The sequence below is a fragment of the Hemicordylus capensis genome, chromosome 3 (assembly GCF_027244095.1).
Source record: "Hemicordylus capensis ecotype Gifberg chromosome 3, rHemCap1.1.pri, whole genome shotgun sequence".
NCBI lineage: Eukaryota > Metazoa > Chordata > Lepidosauria > Squamata > Cordylidae > Hemicordylus > Hemicordylus capensis.
In genome coordinates, this window is record NC_069659.1 from 219,711,704 (window position 1) to 219,733,990 (window position 22,287).

Sequence of the window (22,287 nt, forward strand, 5' to 3'; positions counted from 1 at the left end):
TCTTGTGTAGGATCTGCACAAGCAATTTCTGTGCTGTGAAGTTAATACATGTTGACTTAACTGTACACAGCTGAACTTGTTAATGCTGTGATATGCTTGCAGGTTGCTTCTGGTCACATACTGAAAAATCTTGCAAAGATAGGTTGAAATAGGACAGTGGTGAGTCAGTATGAATGGGTCTTGCATTCTAGGTTCTGTTGAAAGCATCAACTAGTGCTTGTTTCCTCATGTAAGAATAGTTGAATGAATTAACCCAGAAGCTGTACTAACATGACTGTGTTTAACAATATTGGATATGTGTGCAGAAATATGCAACATGCTCTTTTTATTCATTTCTTACTTTGTTCCCCATCTAAAGGATAAAATTCAGTGCAGTGAAGATTTCTTATGTGTTTTCCCACAATTATTTCCAAGCCATCTATACCAGGGTTTCTTAACCTTTGGCCCTCAGATGTTGTTGGACTACAGAGAGCAAGCGTGGTGTAGTGGTTAGAGTGCTGGACTAGGACCAGGGAGACCCGGGTTCAAATCCCCATTCAGCCATGAAACTTGCTGGGTCACTTCTCTCTCAGTATAACCTACTTCACAGGGCTGTTGTGATGAGAAGCTTAAGTATGTCGTACTCTGGGCTCCTTGGAGGAAGAGCGGGATATAAAATGTAAAATAATAAGAATAATAAAACTCCCATCATCCTCAGCCACAAAGGCAATGTCTGGGGATGATGGGAGTTGTAGTCCAACAACATCTGGGGGCCAAGATTAAGAAACCCTGATCATTACAATGGAAGAAACAGCCATAGAGAATTACTCCTTGGAGAGTGACCATCCCTTCTGTGATAGATAAAACTTTTCCTGTAGGTCAGAAGCCATAACTGCCTAGTAATATTGTAATGAGCAACTCCCTTATCTCTAAATCCATGAGATCAGCCAAATGTTAGTGGTGCACTAAAGGTGCATAAAATGGAAGTAATTATTTGAACGTTGACTTGAGGAACTGATGTAACTCTGCTTCATTATTAGAGGCAAAATTTCATTCATTTATGAAAGGCAGAAGAAGCAATGTTCATCCCAAGGCAAACTGTTGAGTAATCATGTAGGGATTATTTGGCATTAAGTGCTCAGTATTGTACAGTTTGCACTGGAACACATGCACTCATAAACAGGCAGAGGAGTAGAGATTTATATCAGTAAACAAGTTCCCCTGACTTCCTTCTGCTTGCTGTGTGAACAAAGCAGAATTGCAGTGTGGTCATATGGGTATTTATTCAGATGTCCCTTTCTCAGTGGAATCTGCTCTAGGTAAGTATGCCTAGGTTGCAACTTTAGCCTACTGCCTGTTGTGAACAGGCACTGTCCAACAAGGGCTATGAGAATTATGTCTATAAAGAAGAATCCACACACACCAGGTGAGGATAGGACTGCATGTCCCTCGTGTCCCCAGAGATACTGTAAAAGAAAAAAGATGCAAAAGAAATGGAGTGTGTATTTTGATGTGGTCAGACAACAGCCTAAGGATAAATCCTACAAGAGCTGTAGGAACACCAAAAACATTGCTTTCATGGTATTGCCAGTCTCTATTGCTGAAGTTCCACAGCTGCAGAGGTTAGTAAGTCGCATCTTAGTTGCACAGTGCAAACATTCCCTCTTTTTCTGAATGAAAGGATAGTTTCCACCTCTCTCTCATTCTGGCCCCTTATGTGGCAAACAAACATTTTGTAACTATTTGCCGCAATTTGGTTGCAGCCCACACAGTTTTTTGTTTCATTTGTACTGTAGCAAAAGGGATCTTGTGATGTCTGGGAAAGTTTGGTTCACATTTGTGGACCACAAAGTTTCAAAGCTTTCTAAGGAGGCAGAAATAGTTTGATCTAGTTACTCACTAGGATTGTGTTCCTTCAAAGTCTCAAAGTACCCGGAGACTGAATTGGTATCTTAAGTGGAAGAGCTTCTTGGCATCCCAATCTGTGATCCAAAGCTGGGAGTACAAAATCATTTGGTGTAGTCTGTCAATGTAAGTTCTAACCATGGTGCTAATCAAAGAAACAATCTCCTAGAAAAATGAAACTGAATAGACTTGGAAGAACTATGCAGAAAAAACTATTTGTTCTAGTGTTTTACAAAACAGTTAATGTAGCATGACTGAAAGATAGTGAGTAAAGTAGCAAATGGGCACTGACTTATGCTTGGATGACCAAATATTACAATGGAAACTGTCTTGGAGGTGCACAGTGAAAAATGTTTCCTGTGCCTACTGCATAGGTGGTTGTTCAAGAGTCTTGCTCAGGAGCTCTCCTTGACACAGCGGTTTTGCAGCATTAGCTTTTAATCACTGTGTGTTTGCATACTATCTCTTCAGTTACCTATATAGCCTTGGTCTTCATTAGCTAAAATAGGTATGCGACTTATTCCCAATCTACCAATTGGGAATTTAAATCTACGATCTGTCTTTTTATTTAAAAGAGACCATGTTATTTCTAAATGAGCTCACTTAAGCTGCATGCCCCCAAATCTAGTAAGTCACCAGAACTTGTAAACTGCCCGGAGCCTTTTCAGAAGGACGGTATAAAAATCAAATAAATAAATAATAAATAATAAACTCAGCATCTCCACACATTTTGCTACACTTTGGTTCATGACTTGTTCCATCTTCAGATATTGTTTCCTTCCCCAGAATTGCCAATGCACCTTCAGGTCCCAGTGCTATTTTGACTTTGAGGTATTGGTTGATCAGTGTTTTCTGTGCAGAAACTAATAAGACTGATGAAAAGTTAAAGTGTGCTGACAAGTTGGTATCGACTCCTGGCCACCACAGAGCCTGTGGTTGTTTTTGGTAGAATACAGGAGGAGTTTACTATTGCCATCTCCCATGCAATGTGAAATGATGCCTTTCAGCACCTTCATATATCGCTGCTGCCTGATATAGGTGTTTCTCATAGTCTGGGAAACATACCAGCGGAGATTTGAACTGGCAACCTCTGGCTTGCTAGGCAAGTCATTTCCCTGCTCTACCTGATAATTGACATTACATAGAGATTTCCTTGTTGTGATTGCTGGTGATTATTTATCACATCGATATCCTGCTCTTTCTCTAAGGAACTAGGGGCAGTGCATGTTAGGTTCTCATTCTTATCCTCATTTTTAGGATAGATTGAGGGCCAATGTTAAACTTATCACAGATTGACTGACTTAACAAGGAAGCAGTCCTTTTGCAAGAAAAGATCCTGCTGCCAGGAAGTGTGGGTGAGCCAACATACATAGAACTCTGAGATGTGGGCATGGTATTAATGCTCCTCCAGCACTGTTTGCACTGAAAATCCTCACCCTGTTGTAGCAGCTTCTGGGACAAATAGGCACTTCAGGAGGCACTTTTAATGCTAAAATGGCACAGGGGATAAGTTTTAAATAAATAAATAAAAAGCTTGGCATGCATCACAGTCCCGGGCCAGGTTGCCATGCAAGTGTGCCTCCCACCCCATTTTGGCAGGTTTTTATGTAAAAGGGCTGCTTCTGTTACACTTCTTTGTTAAGCATGTCAGTCAGTGGCAGGTTTAATATTTGTAGTTTGGTCCTGAACAAATTGTTTGAGACTTAATGATCATCATGGTTGACAGGTCTTTAACTCCAGACTCGCTCTTCAAAGTCCAACACTCTGTCCACTCTACCTAAGTGTGAGGTGTAGTTGAATGAACCTCCACCCCGTTTAGGAGTTTGTGGGACAGCACATTGGAAGGAGTAGGAGGAATGTGCATGTTGATGTGCCTTATTGCATAAGAGTAGAACTAGTTTGAACATGCCCTTAGGCAATCTCCCTTGTCAACCTCTGGGTTACTTTAGCTCCCCCTTATTGCCTAGCCACCCACAAAAAGCACAGCCATAGGAATTTGTGGCACTCCTAGGATGGAGCAAGAAGAGGCCATGGTACTGTGAGGCCCAAATACCCTCCAGCATCAAGCATTATGGTGCTTCCTAGCTCTGTAGACTCGGACTGTTCTGCCCAAACACAAGACACCACAAACAATTCCACCATGATCCAGGGTGCCTGGAATGCCACTCTCTCATTCTTGGACTTCTGGTACACGTGCCAAAACAGTTGACTGACACTGGCTGATTCATTGAAAAGTTAAGGAATCTAGTTCTAATAGCAAGATTACCTGCATCCTAGAGCTGGCTTTTTGCGATAAAGAATATGGCTGGAATACAGTGAGATTTTGAACAATTTATTTGAATAGCTGATCCCCATGCCATATCATAAAATGTATTTTTGAGTACAAAGTGCAGAGGTGTCCACTAATAAAGGTAAAGAAGTCGATTTCAACTCCTGGTGCCCACAGAGCCCTGTGGTTGTCTTTGGTAGAATACAGGAGGGGTTTACCATTGCCTCCTCCCACCAGAGTGTGATGATGCCTTTCCGCATCTTCCAATATCGCTGCTGCCCAATATAGTACCAGCGGGGATTCAAACTGGCAACCTTCTGCTTGTTAGTCTGCTTGTTAGTTTCCCCCTGCTAACTGGGCAAAGAGGCACCTTTTACCATGGTGATTCTCTTTATTTAGCAGGGGGAGAGTAACTGGCCCCATTCACCCCCAGCACAGTACAGGTGAAACTCGGAAAATTAGAATATCGTGCAAAAGTCCATTAATTACAGTAATGCAAATTAAAAGGTGAAACTGATATATGAGACAGATGCATTACATGCAAAGCGAGATAAGTCAAGCCTTAATTTGTTATAATTGTGATGATCATGGCGTGTATAATTGTGATGATCATGGCATGAAAACCCCAAATCCACAAGCTCAGAAAATTAGAATATTACATGGAACCAAGAAGACAAGGATTGAAGAAAAGAACAATATCGGACCTCTGAAAAGTATACAGTATACTGTGCTTGATTGGCCAGCAAACCCGCCTGACCTGACCCCATAGAGAATCTATGGGGCATTGCCAAGAGAAGGATGAGAGACATGAGACCAAACAATGCAGAAGAGCTAAAGGCCGCTAATGAAGCATCCTGGTCTTCCATAATACTGCATCAGTCCCACAGGCTGATAGCATCCATGCCATGCCGCATTGAGGCAGTAATTGCTGCAAAAGGGGCCCAAACCAAGTACTGAATACATATGCATGCTTATACTTTTCAGAGGTCCGATATTGTTCTATTCTTCAATCCTTGTCTTCTTGGTTCCATGTAATATTCTAATTTTCTGAGATTGTGGATTTGGGGTTTTCATGAGCTGTACGCCATGATCATCACAATTATAACAAATCAAGGCTTGACTTATCTCGCTTTGCATGTAATGCGTCTGTCTCATATATCAGTTTCACCTTTTAATTTGCATTACTGAAATTAATGGACTTTTGCACGATATTCTAATTTTCCGAGTTTCACCTGTACTTCCAGTGACTGTTGCTGGTGTGTGTCTTATGTTTCTTCTTAGAATGTGAGCCCTTTGGGGACAGGGAGCCATCTTATTTGTTTGTTATTTCTCTTTGTAAACCGCCCTGAGCCATTTTTGGAAGGGCGGTATAGAAATCAAATTATTATTATTATTATTATTATTATTATTATTATTTATTTCCCCACTGTGCCACTAATACACATGTCCAAAGCTTAGCTGGGCTAGTGCTGGTGGTCAGATGTTGGTTCTCCCCAGTGTAGGCTTGCCAGCAGTCCTGGATTAGCCAGGACATCCCATATTTCTGGGGGGAAGTGGCCATCCCATCCAGGATGCCATTTCCCCCATATTTTGGTTCTGTGGCCTGCACGTGCCACCTGCTTCTGATGGGGGCAGTATGCTCTGTTGCCAGCTTCCCTCCACTGCCCTCCCGGTGTGTGAGTGGTCTGGTGGAAAGCGTTGAACAAGGCCGGGCTGCAGACCGCACGGCAGGCTGCCTCCCAAGTTAAGCGCCTTTGGGAATAGTATGCCGGTCCATAGCTTGTAGCAGTTAGGCAGGGGCAGGGCAGAGGGAACACACTCCATGCAGCATGGATTGAGTCCAAGGACATATTACTATGGATATTTATATACCACTCTTCAACCAAAGTTCGCACAATGGTTTACATAGAAAAATAATACATAAATAAGATGGTCCCTTGTCCCCAAAGGGCTCACAATCTAAAAAGAAACATAAGGCAAATACCAGCAACAGCCACTGGAGGGATGCTGTGCTGCGGTTGGCTAGGGATAGGAAAGTAGGTGGGATGGTTGTTGCTTAGCGCTTCTCCCCTCTGGAGAGGACTCATATGGTCTGTTATGGAAACAGAGAGGAGCCTTCCAGTCAGAGCCAACTGTGCCAGTTAGTTGGGGAGTGGGCAAAACGGGGAAGAAGAGCAAAGAGTGGCCAGGCTGTCACTTAGCTGCAACAGGGTGGTGCTTCCTTTTTTTCCTGGCTGGGAAGTAGCCAGAAAAAGTGGGATGTTTGTGGTTCCCTGGCGGTTGTGATAGCTTGGGGGCCTGAGCAGGCTGGCCCCCACCCCTGAGATGGCTCCGCCCCAAGACACCCTCCCTCTCTGACTTGTGTCCTGTATTTGGGCAACAGGATGTTGGCAACCCTACCCCAATGACACTTGTAAATAGAGGTAGTTTTCTCGGGCACTAGTATAATGCAAAGAGCAAGCTTTTGGTAGCTTCCCTTCTGTGTCCAAAAGGCAATTTTGTGCTTTAAAGTAGTGACATTCAAATTCCAAATCCTTAGGTAGTAACTTTAAGGAATGTTATATTTTAAATATCAGTATTTGGACCTGCTTACGCACATGGTTTCCAAAAAGTGTTCCAGATATTTTGCAGTTGATTGGATGGGGTAAACATTTGAGCTTAAATTTCATAGATGCTAAACAAAATGTGGATTTTGCCTGTTTGTATTCAACACAGCTGAAAGTAATCATTAATCTAGGATGGAACAGCTACTAAGCTGAAAGATAAGACCTGCTGTTTACCAGGATCAGTGTTTAATACTCTGAAGATTAAAGTCAAAAGGTCAACGTGGTGTATTTTTTAAAAAAACTTGTACTTTAAAATACTAATCAGTTCAAAGTTTTTAAATTTTTATTGCTTTTATTCCTCAACATATAAGACTTTTGTCAGTTTCTGCCTAATTTTGAATGCTTCACAAATTGATTTTTCAGACAGAGGTCTTTTTCACTCCTACCCAAGATACTTTAATTAGATATGTGGGGGACGGGACACCTGAAATTGGGGTCTTTGGCATGGCTGTGCTCTGCCATGGAACAATAGCCCTTTCTCTGAGTGGTTAATACTACAGGATAATCTCGTTATTCTCAGAACCGCTATTCACGTATCCGCAAGGTGTCTGACACCCGTTTCATTATTTACGAATACAGAAGGCTTAAAACCCAAGTATCTGCAGTTCCTAGAGGGCCATAAGTGATAACCAGGGTGGATTTGATTTAAATCAAACTGATTTAAATCACTAGCAGGGTGGATAAAAATTTTAAAAAATCCGATTTAAATAAAAAAATCTGATTTAAATAAAAAAATCCGATTTTTTGATTTAAATCGGATTTTTTTTATTTTTATCCACCCTGCTAGTGATTTAAATCGTGATTTAAATCATGATTTAAATCAGTTTGATTTAAATCAAATCCACCCTGGTGATAACGGATATCACTTCTGGCCACCATTTTGTCCACCAGAGCCATTTTTTGGCTCCTTTCTTCTTATTTCTTGAGAAAAACCTCATTTCCCCCCACAATTATTTATGATTGGGGGGGCATTTTGCAGCTTTAGTGGCATTCCTGGACATGCTGACTGTGCACATGTATACAAATTTAAAGTTAAAACCAGTAAAATTCAACTGAAACTTCAACTAAAATGCTTGGCAGAAAAGATGTCTTCAGTTTTTTCCCTAAAAGCCATCAGGGATGGAGCAACTCAACTCTCAGCAGGAAGTGTGTTCCACAGCCTTGGGGCAACTACAGCGAAGGTTTGTCATCTAAGGCTGGCTGCTAAGCTCATGTTTGAGGCATGATTTGAACTGGGGCCTTCTGGCTTGCCGGGGCCTGTTCGCTACTGTAGATCAGATTCCCAGAAACTGCTGGGGCTAAAACCAACCAACAAAAAATGTACCATTCCTCTGGTACAGGGGGTTTGCTTTTTCTGATATGGAAATTGATCTTTGTTGGTAATAGGCCTTATATCAATGCATTTTCCGTTCCAAAGTGTGTGTAATACTTTGAGAGCAAAGTATGTTTAAAAGTAGAACTCAGCAGTAGTCTTTGAGGTCTTCAATGTGTAACTTCCTCATATAGTAATATAAGTAGACTTCTTTCACAAAATAAGTATGCAAGTTGAGCCTGATGCATAAAAGTTTGGTTTTATTTTTAATTTAAATTTGTATTGGAAATCAGAACCCAGAGATGGGTTTAAAATACATAGGTAATCAATGCATTGAGCACTGTGGAAGGACTGTGTCTCAGTAGAAGAGCTTCTGTTTTGCATGTAGAAGGGTCTCTCAAGTTCAGTCCCTGGCATCTCCTAGTAAGGCTAGGAAAGACCCATCTGAAATGCTGGAGAACAACTGCCAGTTTAGACAAAACTCAGCTAGATGGATCAACAGTCTGACTTGGTATAAGGCAGCTTCCTATGTAGCTGAAACATTTGGTTAGCTGTGTATAATGGATAACTTCAGTAATACTACATTAAAAACAGGAGCGATTTTTCAGTAAGCAGGGGGGGGAAATAGTCTGTATAATTGCTTTCCTGTAAGGGAACAATAGGAAAAAGTGTTCTATATTTTTTTTAAAAATGGAGGAGAGGCTAGCTGTTCATTTACCTTGGGAGCATGAGAAGGTGTATAGGAAGTGCCCAGCTGCAGGGTTGTAGGCATAGGAGGGGGGCTGGACCCCTTGAGATTCCAGAACCCTTTCCTGAATTTTCAGCATATTTTCTCTCTAAGTAGTCTATAGCCCCTTTTGTTTGTGAAGATACAAGAGAAAGCATGCATAACACTTGTTCAGTAAGAAGCAAATGTGATCCCACCTTTCAGTGTTCTGGACAGGAACTGCTGGCATTGGGATAACTGACAAAAACCATATATTTAAGTTTTATAATATATTATACCTTGCCCCTCAGTTTTGCTTAGGATGGCTCATAAGATTAATAAAGTAGATACATTATAAAACCGTTTTTAAAAAATTAAAAGATCAGGCTAAAAACCACATTTATGTTACAATTGTTGAAAGTTACAAATTAAAAATTATAAGTAAAAAGTGAAAAACTAAGAAACCTACCAAATATAAGTAGTGGATAAAACATTAACAAGTCTATAAAAAGATGTCTTTAATTCACTTTTTTAAACACCGAAGGGAGGATGGCAAAGCTCTTCTAAGAGGATGTTCCAAAGTGGAGGGGCCACAACTGAAAAGGCCCTGACTCTAGTCACAGCCAACCGGATTTCCTTTAGTGGCAGGGTCATGAGCAGGGCTTGAGATGCCAAATGGATGAACCTGGCAGGTTCATATGGGTGAATGTGGTCAGACAGGTATCCCAGTCCCAAGCTATATAGGGCTTTGAAGGTCAAGACCAGCTTGAATCTAGCCCAGAAGTGGAATGGTAGCCAGTGAAAGTCCTAACAGGACAGGTGTCTCAATAAGTGACTTGTGCCCATGAGCATCCTTGCAGCAGCATTCTGGACCAAACGAAGCTTCCAAACAGTCTTCAAGGGCAGCCCCACATAGACCGCATTGTAGTAGTCCAATCTATTTGTGTGACTTCAATCATGAGTCATTGAGGTCAGATCCAACTTCTCCAAGTAGGATTGCAGCTGGTGTACTAGCCATGGCTGGTAAAAAGCAGCTCTACACACCACCCTCACCTGTGCCTCCATGGACAGTGTTTCATCCCAAAGCAGCATACTTTGTCTTTCAGGGGGAGAGTGACCCCATCCAAGACCAGATTTACTTCACTACTTGGATGATCAGTTTTGCCAACCCAGAACACTTCCATCTTTTCTGGATTAAGTTTCAGCTTGTTTGTCCCTGTCCAGCCCAGAGCAGCCTCCTAACCCCCGTTCAGAACATACACTGCCTCCCTGGTATCTGCTGACATAAATTATAGGTAGAGCTGGGTATCAAGTAGATTTATTTACTGTAATTAAATTTGAAAATATTCAGCTATCTAACTTTAAGTTATATCTTTCTGCAAAGAATCCATGTACACAAATTGTACTCTCATAATATCTTTAACTATGGACCTGCCTAGCAATTGGCAGTAGAAAAGGTAAGAGGCAATTCAGTCTTGAATGAGTTTCTAAGTCCTCATGATTTTTCCAGCATAGTTGGGGAAAGGAGCCAAGTAATTGACAGCAATGATGACAATGAATCCTGAGCATATCTCCCAAGTTCCTTGCTTCTTGAGGCAAGATACTACCTACACTCCAGAAGCAGAACTTGTCTAATGCAGAAAAGCAGTTATTAAAAACGAAAACAAATTTTGAGTGGTTTTGTGCTTTTGTCACTTCTGGGTTGTTAGCAAGCCCTAAGCTATCTGAACAGGCATTAAGAGGAAAATGAGTATATCATTTAATATATGGTATCTGGTTCTTTACTATAATGCTGTTAATATAAAATATAGATTGATCTGGTCAAGTCGATAATATTCCCATCCCAGCATTTATAACAGTAGATTCAATGTTTACAGCAATCAAGATCACTGTCCTCAAAATCTTCAGGATAAGATTAATTGCTTCATTTTATCATTAGACAGAAGAATTGTGTCCTTTATGATCTGACTGGAAGCTGGAACTTTAAAAACCATTTTTATTTTGATGGTGAATTTTGGGCTTGCATCATTTTTAAACCTAGGAGGACTTTGGGTGCAAAACTGTGTTTAAGCCTGAAAGCATGGTCTTGAGCGAAATGCTGCAAAACCTCAATGGTCACCATGAAACAAAGTCTATACAACTGTGAGTTCCATCATAAATATTTCTTGTAACAGAAGCTGTCAATAGCATGCTGTTTTTCTTGGTAAACATCACCATGGCCAGGACTGTATGTCTCCTTTCTCATGCCCACTACAGGCTTTGGGAATGTATTCTGCTTATCCCTATCTTTTAAAAGTAATAGTATTGGGTCACAAAATATGAATTATCATAGAAAACAATGTGCTTTTCCCCATTTGAATTGCTTTGAGCCTCATAACTTAAATTCCTTCTCTAAACTGTGAAGCCAAACATTTGTAGAAATTAGCTGTTAAAAGAATTAAACAATAAGAATAGGACAAGGGAATTGCAAATCCTGTGTAGGGCAAGAAATAAAAGAAGGAATTCTGTTCAGTTGACATGTGGAATTTATTATTTTATTTGCATATGAAAAAGTAATATTGTTATACACTTGTGAAAGTAGTTCTCCAGGATCCCTATTTTGCTTGTTCGATCGCGTGCCTAGAGGTGGTGTCTAACAGGAAACCACAGCTGTTCTTGTTCATCATATGGACTGCTGCCTAGAGAACGAAATGTATCCAAATAGGGTACAGGAAACAGGAGTTGGTGTACAACAAACTTTGATGAAAATTGTCTGTACTTTACTTAACAAAAGCCTGATTACTTACAGAGCTTACACTGTAGCTTGAACTGCTAATCTTAGTGCTGAACAACTGAACCATTTCATGTGTCTGCAAAAGCAGACTGTTTTCTGTCACCTACAGTAGTTCTAACTGGGAATCTTAACCCCCATGTAACTGGTGTTTTACATCATCTCAGTTTTGCATATGCTAACTTAATGGAATTTAAGGCCATCCTATTTTTCACAAGAATTAGTTTCTGCACTGTAATCCCTCTTTATAGCAGGGCATAAACTTATGCTTGTTTCCAATTCCATATGTCAACACATCTCGATTTACTGTTCAAGTATAAACTCTTCCCTCAGTGAACAGTATTTTCTCAATAGTGCTTGTAAAGCTTGATGAACTTGGAAATATTGGTTCAGAGATTGTTTATCCTCCTAGGAGTCTGCTCAATAATTGAACCACTTTAAATAGGGGTAAAACCCTGTAGACTTTCAGTATCAATCCTATCATTTTGGACTGCTTTGGCTTTTTTCATCAGCAGTAGTTAAGCTTCAGTGTAGTTGTCTAATGGTGTTGGCAGTCAGGTACTTTTCAGGTCATGCTGTAATGGATTTTGGGGTGATATTTAAAATAGTAGGAAAATTGATGTATAAGTAAGGAGCAATTTACTACTATCAGTTTTATTCTAATTCTATAATGTGCTGATCTACATACATACTTATGTGGTATAGAGAGTTTCAGTGCCAAGAATAAAAAAAAGGTCCACTACAGCTATTCTGTTTTTTCCTGATATCTAGCAGAGCTGGAAAATGCCAGCTACCAGTTGGAACAGACAACACTGGACTAAATGCCTCAATGGCCTGACTTTGCATGAGACAGGATCATAAGTCTGAGTGGTAATACTTGTGCAGAGAGGGTTTCTAGATCAATGTAGAGAGGGTTTTCGGTGTCGTAGATCTAGGTTACCTTCATGTGAATTATCATAAAGTTCATGTGATCTAAGTAAGAGAGCTTATTATCCACAGCTTTCTTCAGACAATTCATGCTTAGAAAACCATGTGTCGTCTGCTGTTTGTTTATGGGATGGTTTTTGTTTTATACAATGCAGCCATTGAGGCTGCACTTTAAAGGGGAAGACTAGCTGAGGGAAGAACAGCTTATTAATAGTTTCCCTTTGGACATTTTTCAACTGAAAATCAGCTCTCCAGCTTGGCACCTACAAGAGAGCAGGAAAAGAGCCAAATGGAAAGAATTACAAAAGTTATCCTCCTCCACCACCACCTATTTAGACTCTCCTTCAAAGCTATCCCTAAAAAGAGCTGCAGAACTACACATAACATGTAGTAATGCTCTTGGAAAGTCTGGAACCATAAGAAGTTTTGTGATTGAATGAATGCCGCTAAATACATTGCATTGAACCATTTTTGATCTTGAAAAAATATATATATTTCTGGTGTTTAAGTTCAGAGCTCAGATTCCAAGTGCAATCAGATAAGGATATTTAAAAAATCACACTGGAAGCTTAAAAGAAAAATAAGTGTAAATCCCAGGAGATTCCTTATAAATCAGGGGTGGACAAAACTCAGCCCTCCAGCTGTTTAACTAAAACTCCTGTATTCCCCAGTCACAAAAAAAAACAAAACCACCCTTATATGCTGTCTTATTTGGAACCACTTTTTGGTTTGGTTTAAGCATTAACAGCAGCTCTTGTGACTTATATGCTCGCATTTATGTATGTATGTATTTATTTCATTTATAACCCACATTTCCTCCGAGGAGCTCAGAGTGGTGTACATGCTTATTTTTATCCTCAAAACAACCCTGTGAGGTAGGTTAGATTGATCTCTAGTAGTATCTATAATTGGTCAATCCTTGTTCCATGAATTGTGGGTCTAGCACATAACGGACTTTTTATTAACCTTATGTAGATTAAAGTGTGCATTGGCTAAGCAAATGCAAAGCTCCAAAATACAATGGGTTATATTCCAGTTAGCTTAGAGAACTGGGTGGAAATAAACTGTACACCTGAGGAAATGTTGACCACATTCAGATTCAGGCATGTTGCTTTTTTCTTTCTTTTCTGGGCTATTTGGTTGGGTGCTGGTAGATGGGACTGTTTGTAGTGTTGCTGTGGTAACTAGAAAACTTGTTTTGCATTGTTGCTATTCATCACCATTTATAAACCAAATTATCTTAAAATGACTCATCTTAACTGAGCTGTCTTTGCCCTTCTTAGATTTCATTTTTTCTGAGGACTTTGGGATGTGGGAACCGTTATAGAAAAATCTTACTAAGGAAAAATGCTCTGGTTAAACTTAGTTTTCAGCACAATGTTGCACGGAAGTTAGTCTTGGTGATATGAGGATTACAGAGTAGCTTTCACTTCTATTCCACTGCAAAGGAATGAGTTTCTTTTAAAAAAGATATACTAAGTTAAGTTCCATTTTTGGGTGTGCTGGGGAAGAGAAAATCTTTGACTTGACAAACAAGATTCTCTGCCTGCTTCAGTGGAAACTATTTTGCAGAGTTATGAGTCACTGAGTAATTTTTTTCCACCATAATCAGAGCCCATCCTCGAACAGTGGGTATTCCCAGCATGCCTCAGGTACAGACAGGAAGCTCTTTTCAGTGTGCATACCACATCTCCCTCACATTCAAGAACACTTCAAAAGATCAGAAACTTTTGAAATATCAGAAACCTTTTGCAGCTCTGTTTGTATGGGGCTTGAAGAACTGACTGCAATTTTTTTGTTAAGCCTTTTCTCCTTCAGTGAGGCTTCCCTCTCCACATTACACTTGTACAGATAGCAGTCTACAATTGCTCAGTCAGGGCTGGTCCTGTAGTAGTAGTAGTGACGGAGAGTAGCTTCTGATGCTATGCAGAAATAATTGCATGCAACCTGCCATAATGGAGGATTAGTTTGTGTATCATAATCCTGTATTGCACTTTCTTACAGATCTAAATAATTGTGGGAATGATTTCCTTGTCAAATTGCAGTTTTTGAAATTGTCTGAAACTCCTTACTTTGTAGTATTTAAGGTTTGGTAATCTAAATGATATTTTATATGACTATTTAAAATGCTCAAATAGATCTGTCAGTAGGCATTATGAGGGCTGGAAAATCTAGGCATCCAGCTCTGTATAGGACTTCAACTGAACATATACTACTGGCACTAAACAACTGGCAATATCCTGGCCCTTGGTTCTAGTTCAAAGGGCTACTTAGACTAATGCAGGGATCTTGAACAGTAGAATGTTGTACTTTGAAAAGAGTCCTATGCCACTAGGGTTGCCAACTGTTCCTCATTACACAGGATGTCCCTCATTTCAGGGATGAAATGTTGGTCCCTATAGAGACAGTATTTGTCCCTCATTTATTCAGTAGCATATAATTCAATTACATATACGTCAATAATATGTCAGGCTCTTGATTATAACTGCATACACTTCGTAGCCCAGCCCACCCCCAGCCAGCCCCCACATACTTGTGTCCCTCATTCTGGCAATGAAATGTTGGCAACCCTATATGCCACATCATAGCTTGCTATGGGGGTTGTTGTTTGGGGAACAAATTCAGCAATAACTAGGACTCCTAGATTAGTTATGCAACTCCCTTGATCCTAATCCTTGTCTCCAGTCAAAATGGGAGAACATTTTAAATTGTTTCAATATGTTAATTTTGTATTAATTTGTGCTGTTTTAGAGACATGAGTTTTGGGTGGTATATGTGTTAAATAAATTGGGGAGAAGATGACTGAAATCATAGCCTAAAGCTTTCTAATGCAACTCTTGAAGAAATCTCTTATCAGCAGGCCCAGATTAATGTGTTTCTTTAACTGGAATGTACAGGTATTGGGAGACCTTCACTGTGCACAGTGTAGTTTGGGTGCTCTAATTATTGAATTGCTGCCTTGGCATTCAAAATGTGTTGTAATAGCATTTTAAGTACAAAGGAATGTTTACCAAAATAAAGGGGAAAGCTGACTTGTAGATCCAACTTGACTTATGTTCAAATGTTGGAGAGAAGATTGTTGTGATAATTACAGAAAACTTGCTCACTTGTTTAGCTATTGATTGAGTACTCCTGAGTAAGTTGACACACAGCAGGCATGCCTTGGATGAAGGGACTTCTGAAAAGTGGAAATTTTAAAATATTGGTTCATCTAGAACGTGCTTTGCAATATACTCTTCTGTCTTTTGGGCATGTGTCTGCCAAAAAGTGATTCATCTTTCAGTTACTGGCTTGACTAGAGAAATGAATGTGAATGCAAGATGAAACACTTTGGTTCCAGCACATGACACCACTGTTGTCAGGGGAATACCCCTGTTCGTAATAGAGCATGTGGACATCTCACTTCATAATACTGACTATCCCACAGTGTTCCTACATTTTTAATCGTTTTTCGAATGGCAACTTTATACTGCTGCTTCAATTTCGGGTAGTTATCTTGGAAGAGGAAGCACGCCCTGACCCTTGTCTGTACCATGAAGTCCTAGAATACTTTAAAAGTGAAACTGAGTGAGTGGATACCTGGAGGGAAGGAATCATATGATCAAACTTTGTCCTTGGTACATCCACCCTCTTAGATACATTTATCACAAATCCAACTAGTTGCTAGGAAAAATTTTTGCACAGAATTTGAATCTCATTTAGGTAAACCTTTCTGTAGACTTAAATATCAAGTTCAGTTTGCTTAAAGTGACAGCTGCTTCTTCAACATGGATATCAAGAAGTACCTAAGAAGCCATTCTGGTTGCTTGCAAATGCTGTATATATGTTTGTGTGAATGTACAGATCTGTGTATGCACACTATACACAGTGATAGGTGTACTGAATCTAATTATGAAAAGCTAATTATATGGACATTATTGTAGAATAGGACAATATTGTCTGTAGAATAGGACACTATTGTCTGAGGGGGACCAAGGTGTGGAGGGGGGCGTATTTGGATGAAGTATTGCATGAAGTAGAAATTACTTGTATTGTGTCTTTAAGCAGTGCAAATGAGCACTACCAGTCATTGGTGCAATCAGAGGTGCTCTAACCCCTGGACTTCTAGGCCAAGGTCCAGAGCATCCACATGCCCTGGGGCCCCCTAAATCCTCTTGTGGGGGGTCACTGCCCCTGTCACTGGCCTGTGTATGACCTCGGCTTTAGATTCAGAGGGGAGAGTGGGGAAAGAAATATGTGGGATGGGGATAAGTAAACTGTGTGTTGAAATATTGCTGCTAATACATATTTGCATACATATACCTGTTTTATATTCTTACTTTCTTGTGAGTTCAGTTCTTGTTTTTGTCTTCAAGAACCCACATGTTAAAAATACTGTGTGGGGAGGGGGGTAGGTAGGTGGGTGTAGGGGGATGATGCTTAAATTGGGGGGGGGGGGCTCCAGCAAGGGAGGAGGGGTCTCCAAAGGCCTTTCAGTTCAGCCTCCAAAATTACTTAGGACGCCTCTGAGTGCACTTATTCTTCACATTTGGTTGTGGTGCTTGCAATATATGAGGTCACTGGCAAGTTGTAACAAGAATATACATGTTGCTAAGCTTTTGGTGCTTTAAAAAATGTATCTTGTCACCATTTATGCACGAGTAACACTATCAGGGCTGCACAACTTTGGATGTCCAGCTACTAGACTACAATTCCCATCATCTCCTGGCTAGTGGCTAATGTGGCTTGGGATGATGGGAGTAGTAGTCCAGTAGCTAGTGAGCTGAAATTGGGCAGCCCTGTTCTATCCATGTAAAACACTCTTGACTGACTTTATTTTCCTATTCAGCCCCAGCACAGCATTCCTCCAGTGGTGGTTGCTGGTGTCTACCTTGTTTCTTTTTAGAATGTGAGCCATTTGGGGACAGGGAACTATCCTCCTCCTGTTCTCCCCCCACACTCTGTAAACCATCCTAATCTGGCAGAAAGCAGCATATAAATAATATAAAGGTATTTGTGTTCAGTATGGTCTGTTAACACTTCTGAACAAACAGTGAAGAAGCTGAAGCCCAGTGCACTTAATGCATAAGCTGGAGTATGCCTACTGTTGTGTCTATGTAACAGTATGTGAACTCAGTGCTAGAACTGAAGGGGTGTTAACTATGGCATTGTGGGTATATGTCCTGGCACAAATACTTAGCACTGATTGTGTTTGTAAGCTACTTGCCATACTTAATTGCTACTCATTAAGGCAGGGTATTCAGTCTTAGTCCTTGAACAACTGTGGTGCATACAGATTTGGAGTCTCTTTTGTTTTGAAAGGACCATGCGAAATTGGCTTCATGGAGCTTTTCCCAAAGCAGAGACCCTTCACAATACTTCCTGCACAAACAACTAACTTGTTTTCAAGATTTGTGACTTCTATTGGATATATAAAAACATAAGTACAGAGATATCTTAATCATCTCTTTTTTAAACAGGCATTCGTTACAGCACAGAAGTGAGTGTTGATGAAGTAAAAGCATTGGCTTCTCTCATGACGTATAAATGTGCAGTGGTTGGTAAGTAATTTAGAAAGTTGCACTTCTCTAAACTCAGAAAAACTCCTTCACTAAAGAACTAAACTAAGGTCTTAAAAAGAGCATTAAAGCACAAGCTGATTCACAAGAGTGTCTAGAAATATAAATATAGTGTAGTAAACACATTTAGTCCTGCTTCATTTGATCTTTTCATTGAAAAAGCTCAGAATGAAAACAAATTCAAGTTTAGCTTTGAATTGGTGGACTGTAGCTAGTCACCTTAACTATTCAGTAAGGTTTCCAAGACTGATTTGATAAGTCTTGAATTGGATGAATAAGGAAATACTTCCTAAATCTTTTTGTAAAGATCTCATTTTTTATAAAGTGAGCAATATTACTGCCATTATAGCAAATATTTGGGGGGTGGGGAATGGATATAAAATAAAGTAAGCTGTTATGTAGTGGATACAGCAATATTAGAAAGAGTTGAATGAAAAGTTTAACTTCGTAAATCAGCTTTTTTACAGTGAAGCTCCATCCCTTTCACAGTCACTAGAGGAAGCCTGGTTCTCCAGGGCCAAATCCTCATTTCCTAACACATGTTTGTGGGGCATAGAAAACTAACCTATGATTGTAAGGTATGAAAGCTGGGTGCTTATAGGGTCTATTATGCGTCAAAATAAATCCCAGTGAATTTTGAACCCGCCCGCAACAACTTATTCTTGCCATTCAGTATCCTTGTCAACTGATTCTTAAACTTGAAAATTTTTTCAGATGTACCGTTTGGTGGTGCAAAGGCTGGTGTTAAGATCAACCCTAGGAATTATACAGTAAGTCTAAGCTTCAGATAAATCTGCTTTAACCTAACATGTTAAGGTTGGCTAACTTAAAATTCTTCCGCTCTAGGTGGGTAATGGGGATAGCAAGGTAGAACTTTGTGTTTGTTTAATCCCTTGACATCAATAAGATACAGACTGCATTATATTAAAACTTAAGGTTTTAAAACAAATAGGTGTTTCAGGACCACCTGTACCTTTACACTCTGAGCTTGATAGCCAATGAGAAATGTGTGGTCATTATGTTCAAGAACAATCTCCTGCTTATCTTTTTGGTTTTAAGATTGAGGCTGGGGAGAAGGGTAAGGGATTGTTGATCCACTTTTGAGACATTGGCACATCTAATAAGCATACAGCAAAGATGGAGATAATACTCCACCCACTCCCCAGCACCCAAGTTGAGAGGAAGGCTAGGGTTTGTCAGCAGGTGGTGGAACACTAGCTGGGCAGGCATGATGAAAGGTATTATGGGCTCTATCTCATTTCTAAAAAGGGATGTCTATGTGCAGATGTCCTGGGTACCTGATAGATACTCTGATAGAGGGTAGATGCAGGTTCCTCATAATTAGTGCAGACTCCCTAAGTTTGCAGAAATTGTCTTTAAGCCAATGTACATCTGTGGGATCTGTGACAGTACAAGCATAAGTGGGGTACCATTCTTTTTGGTAGAGCACGGAGAATCCAGTTCTAGAAGGTGATGGGCTCCAAACTCTGGCAGATGAATGTTATAGAGGAAAAACAAAATGGCAGCCAAAATTTTCACAAAATGCATATAAAGCATATTTTGTGCCTCTATGTGCCCTTAAAAATTACAGCTACACATTTAGTCATTCAGATACATCTATTAGTTTTACATATGTGGTACATCTGCAGGCAAGTCCACATAGGATTGATATCCAAGCCACTTCCACAGAAGGAAGAGTTACCTCAACCAGAGCCCCAGCTGTCTCCTCTTCAGCCAGCAGTGACCTGGGCCTAGTCTGCATATGCAATAGAATGAGATGGGAGTGGCAGACAGCACTTTTCCAGGATACGGCAGGGTGGGTGGACATTTGAAGAGCCCGTCCTGCTTCCCACAGTGGCCAGCTAGATTGCTTTGGGAAGCCCACTAGCAGGGCAAGAAGAGAACCGTCGTCTAATGCTGTTGGTCCCAGCAACTATTATTCTGAATGAGGCCCTGAATATGGCGGTTCTACAAGTCATCATCCCCAACAGCCAGTGACCAGTAGTGGCTTAGCCTAATTATTATTTATTTACACAGTCAGACAGGTGTTATTGACTGGTTTGTTTTATCCAGACATCGAGTCCTTCCCAAGGACCTGGGATGGCTGGATTTTATTTTCAGTGTTGTTGCTGTTATAGATATTGTCGCAGAATATAGCCTTCTTATTATTTATTTATTTATTTATTTATTTTATTCAATTTCTATACCACCCTTCCAAAAATGGCTCAGGGTGGTTTACACAGAGAAATAACAAATAAATAAGATGGATCCCTGTCCCCAAAGGGCTCACAATCTAAAAGAAACATAGTCACCAGCAACAGTCACTGGAGGTACTGTGCTGGGGGTGGATAGAGCCAGTTACTCTCCCCCTGCTAAATAAAGAGAATCACTACATTAAAAGGTGCCTCTTTGCAAAGTTAGGGTGAGGGAGGGTGCACTTACCCCGCCCACCACATTTCCCCCACCGGCGCTCCGTTGTATCAAAGCCCCTCGGGGCGGCAGTGTACCTCCCTGTTGCCCTCATCAGCCAGAAGTACCGGGCACGAGTGCGCCCGTCACATGTGCGCACGTGCCCATCTGCCGCGCACAGGCGTGACAGGCACCCGGTACTTCCAGTGGGGGAAATGTGCTGGAAGGGGTAAGTGCACCCACCCTGCTGCCTCCAGAAGCCGAAACTGCCCCAGTGGCCGAAACGTAACGGAGGCCTCTATAATGGCCTCCGAAACATTTCGGGCTCAAGCCTAGTTCAGACCAGCAACAAAAATCTGGGCTCCAATGAAGAAAATTAAACTTAAAAGATGCAAATCAGTGGCTAAATAAATAATCCACATTGCTTTGAAAGGAAGATCTGTCGCATGAAATCAAATATGTCACTGTTATCAAGATTACTTATAGCCACCTGATCTAGGCTAGACATAGATATTAAACCAAACTTAAGCCTGTATGAATGTTCAGGGATTCCTCGATCTCTGTTTGCTATTGATGGAAATATGCCTCACTGCTTGGCCCAGTATAAGCTTATGGAGGTTTTGGAAGCTTTATCTAAAAACATTAATAAGATGGAGACTGAGACAAGTATACCCACAATGACCATTGCTTCAAAAAACGTTGAAAAATCACACATTACCAAAGTAGCAATCATAGATTCTATGACCATCCAGCATATTTTCAATAAGCCTACTTCCATGAGAACATGCTGAGAGTTAGGAATACATTTTTGTACCGTATCATCTGTTAGAAAGGCCGTGGTGCAGAAGTTTTTAAAAGTTACTTTAAGGCGCCTGTGGCTTTTACATCGAAGCGGTGTTTACTCCAGAACTAAGGGGCGAGGGAAGGAGGTGCGGCAGCACAGCAGAACCCTCTGACCAACAAGAGACTCCATGTGGTCGAGAGGACCTGGAAGGAACGGAGGAGGAGAGGCGACAGTGCAGTTGGGCTTTCCTGGCCCTGGTTTTACATGCTTCTCCCCCTTCCATTTCCCATGGAGCACTGTTTGTGCTCCGCGTAGGGGCATTTTGGCCCCTTGCTCTCTCCCCCACCCGAAGGTGTTTGCTTGGGCAGGGGTGGTCAGGTTGGGCCTGCGGCAAGGCCATGGCTGTGTTTAGTGGCCAGTGTAGGCACCGCAGCGGGCAGCAAGAGGCACCTTTAAATTAGAAGGTGCTTACCTGGCTATTTTGCCAGCTCTGAAAGCTCTTCTCAACAGTGGCGGAGGATCAGCTCCACCATTCAGCTGGGGCGCACACTGCTTGGAAGAACAGCTTTTCCCAGAAGCAGTGGAGCCGATCCGCTGCTGCTGGGAAGAGCTTTCAGGGCTGGCAATACAGGGAGATAAGCACCTTCTAATTTCCACTTAAAGGTACCTCACCGTGCACCTCCTCTGGCTGCGTAATATGGCCATGGCCTCACTATGGGCCCAACCTGGTCACCCCCGCCCAAACTAACACCTTCGGGGTGGGGGGAGCAAGGGGCCAAAATGCCCACATGTAGAGTACAATGGAAAGGGTGTGTGTGTGTACTTGGTGCTTTAACTGTGACCTTTTCGCCAGTGTAGCGTTTCTGATGTGGTTTTTAGGATTTCCAGCCATTTTTCACTATGTGGCATTTATGCCAATGCGGCCTTTCTACCAGAAAACACGGTAAATGGATAGCTCATCAGGTAACCTTAAGTCACTGAGCAGGATGACTCTAGAGGCCATCACTGTATCCTGTAGTTCTCTACAGTTCACTTGCAGTGCCTTCCCTGAAGCAGCTAGGC

General features: G+C 41.1%; 1 protein-coding gene across 1 annotated transcript in view; it reads left to right on the forward strand.

Moving 5' to 3' along the window:
- The window catches only part of GLUD1 (glutamate dehydrogenase 1), a 43,215-nt gene that overhangs the window by 2,216 nt on the left and 18,712 nt on the right, over positions 1–22,287 (forward strand). The window contains exons 2-3 of the mRNA XM_053305254.1: positions 17,934–18,014; positions 18,747–18,802. Of these exons, the coding sequence (XP_053161229.1) occupies positions 17,934–18,014; positions 18,747–18,802 (137 nt within the window). The remainder of the gene's footprint in view (positions 1–17,933; positions 18,015–18,746; positions 18,803–22,287) is intronic.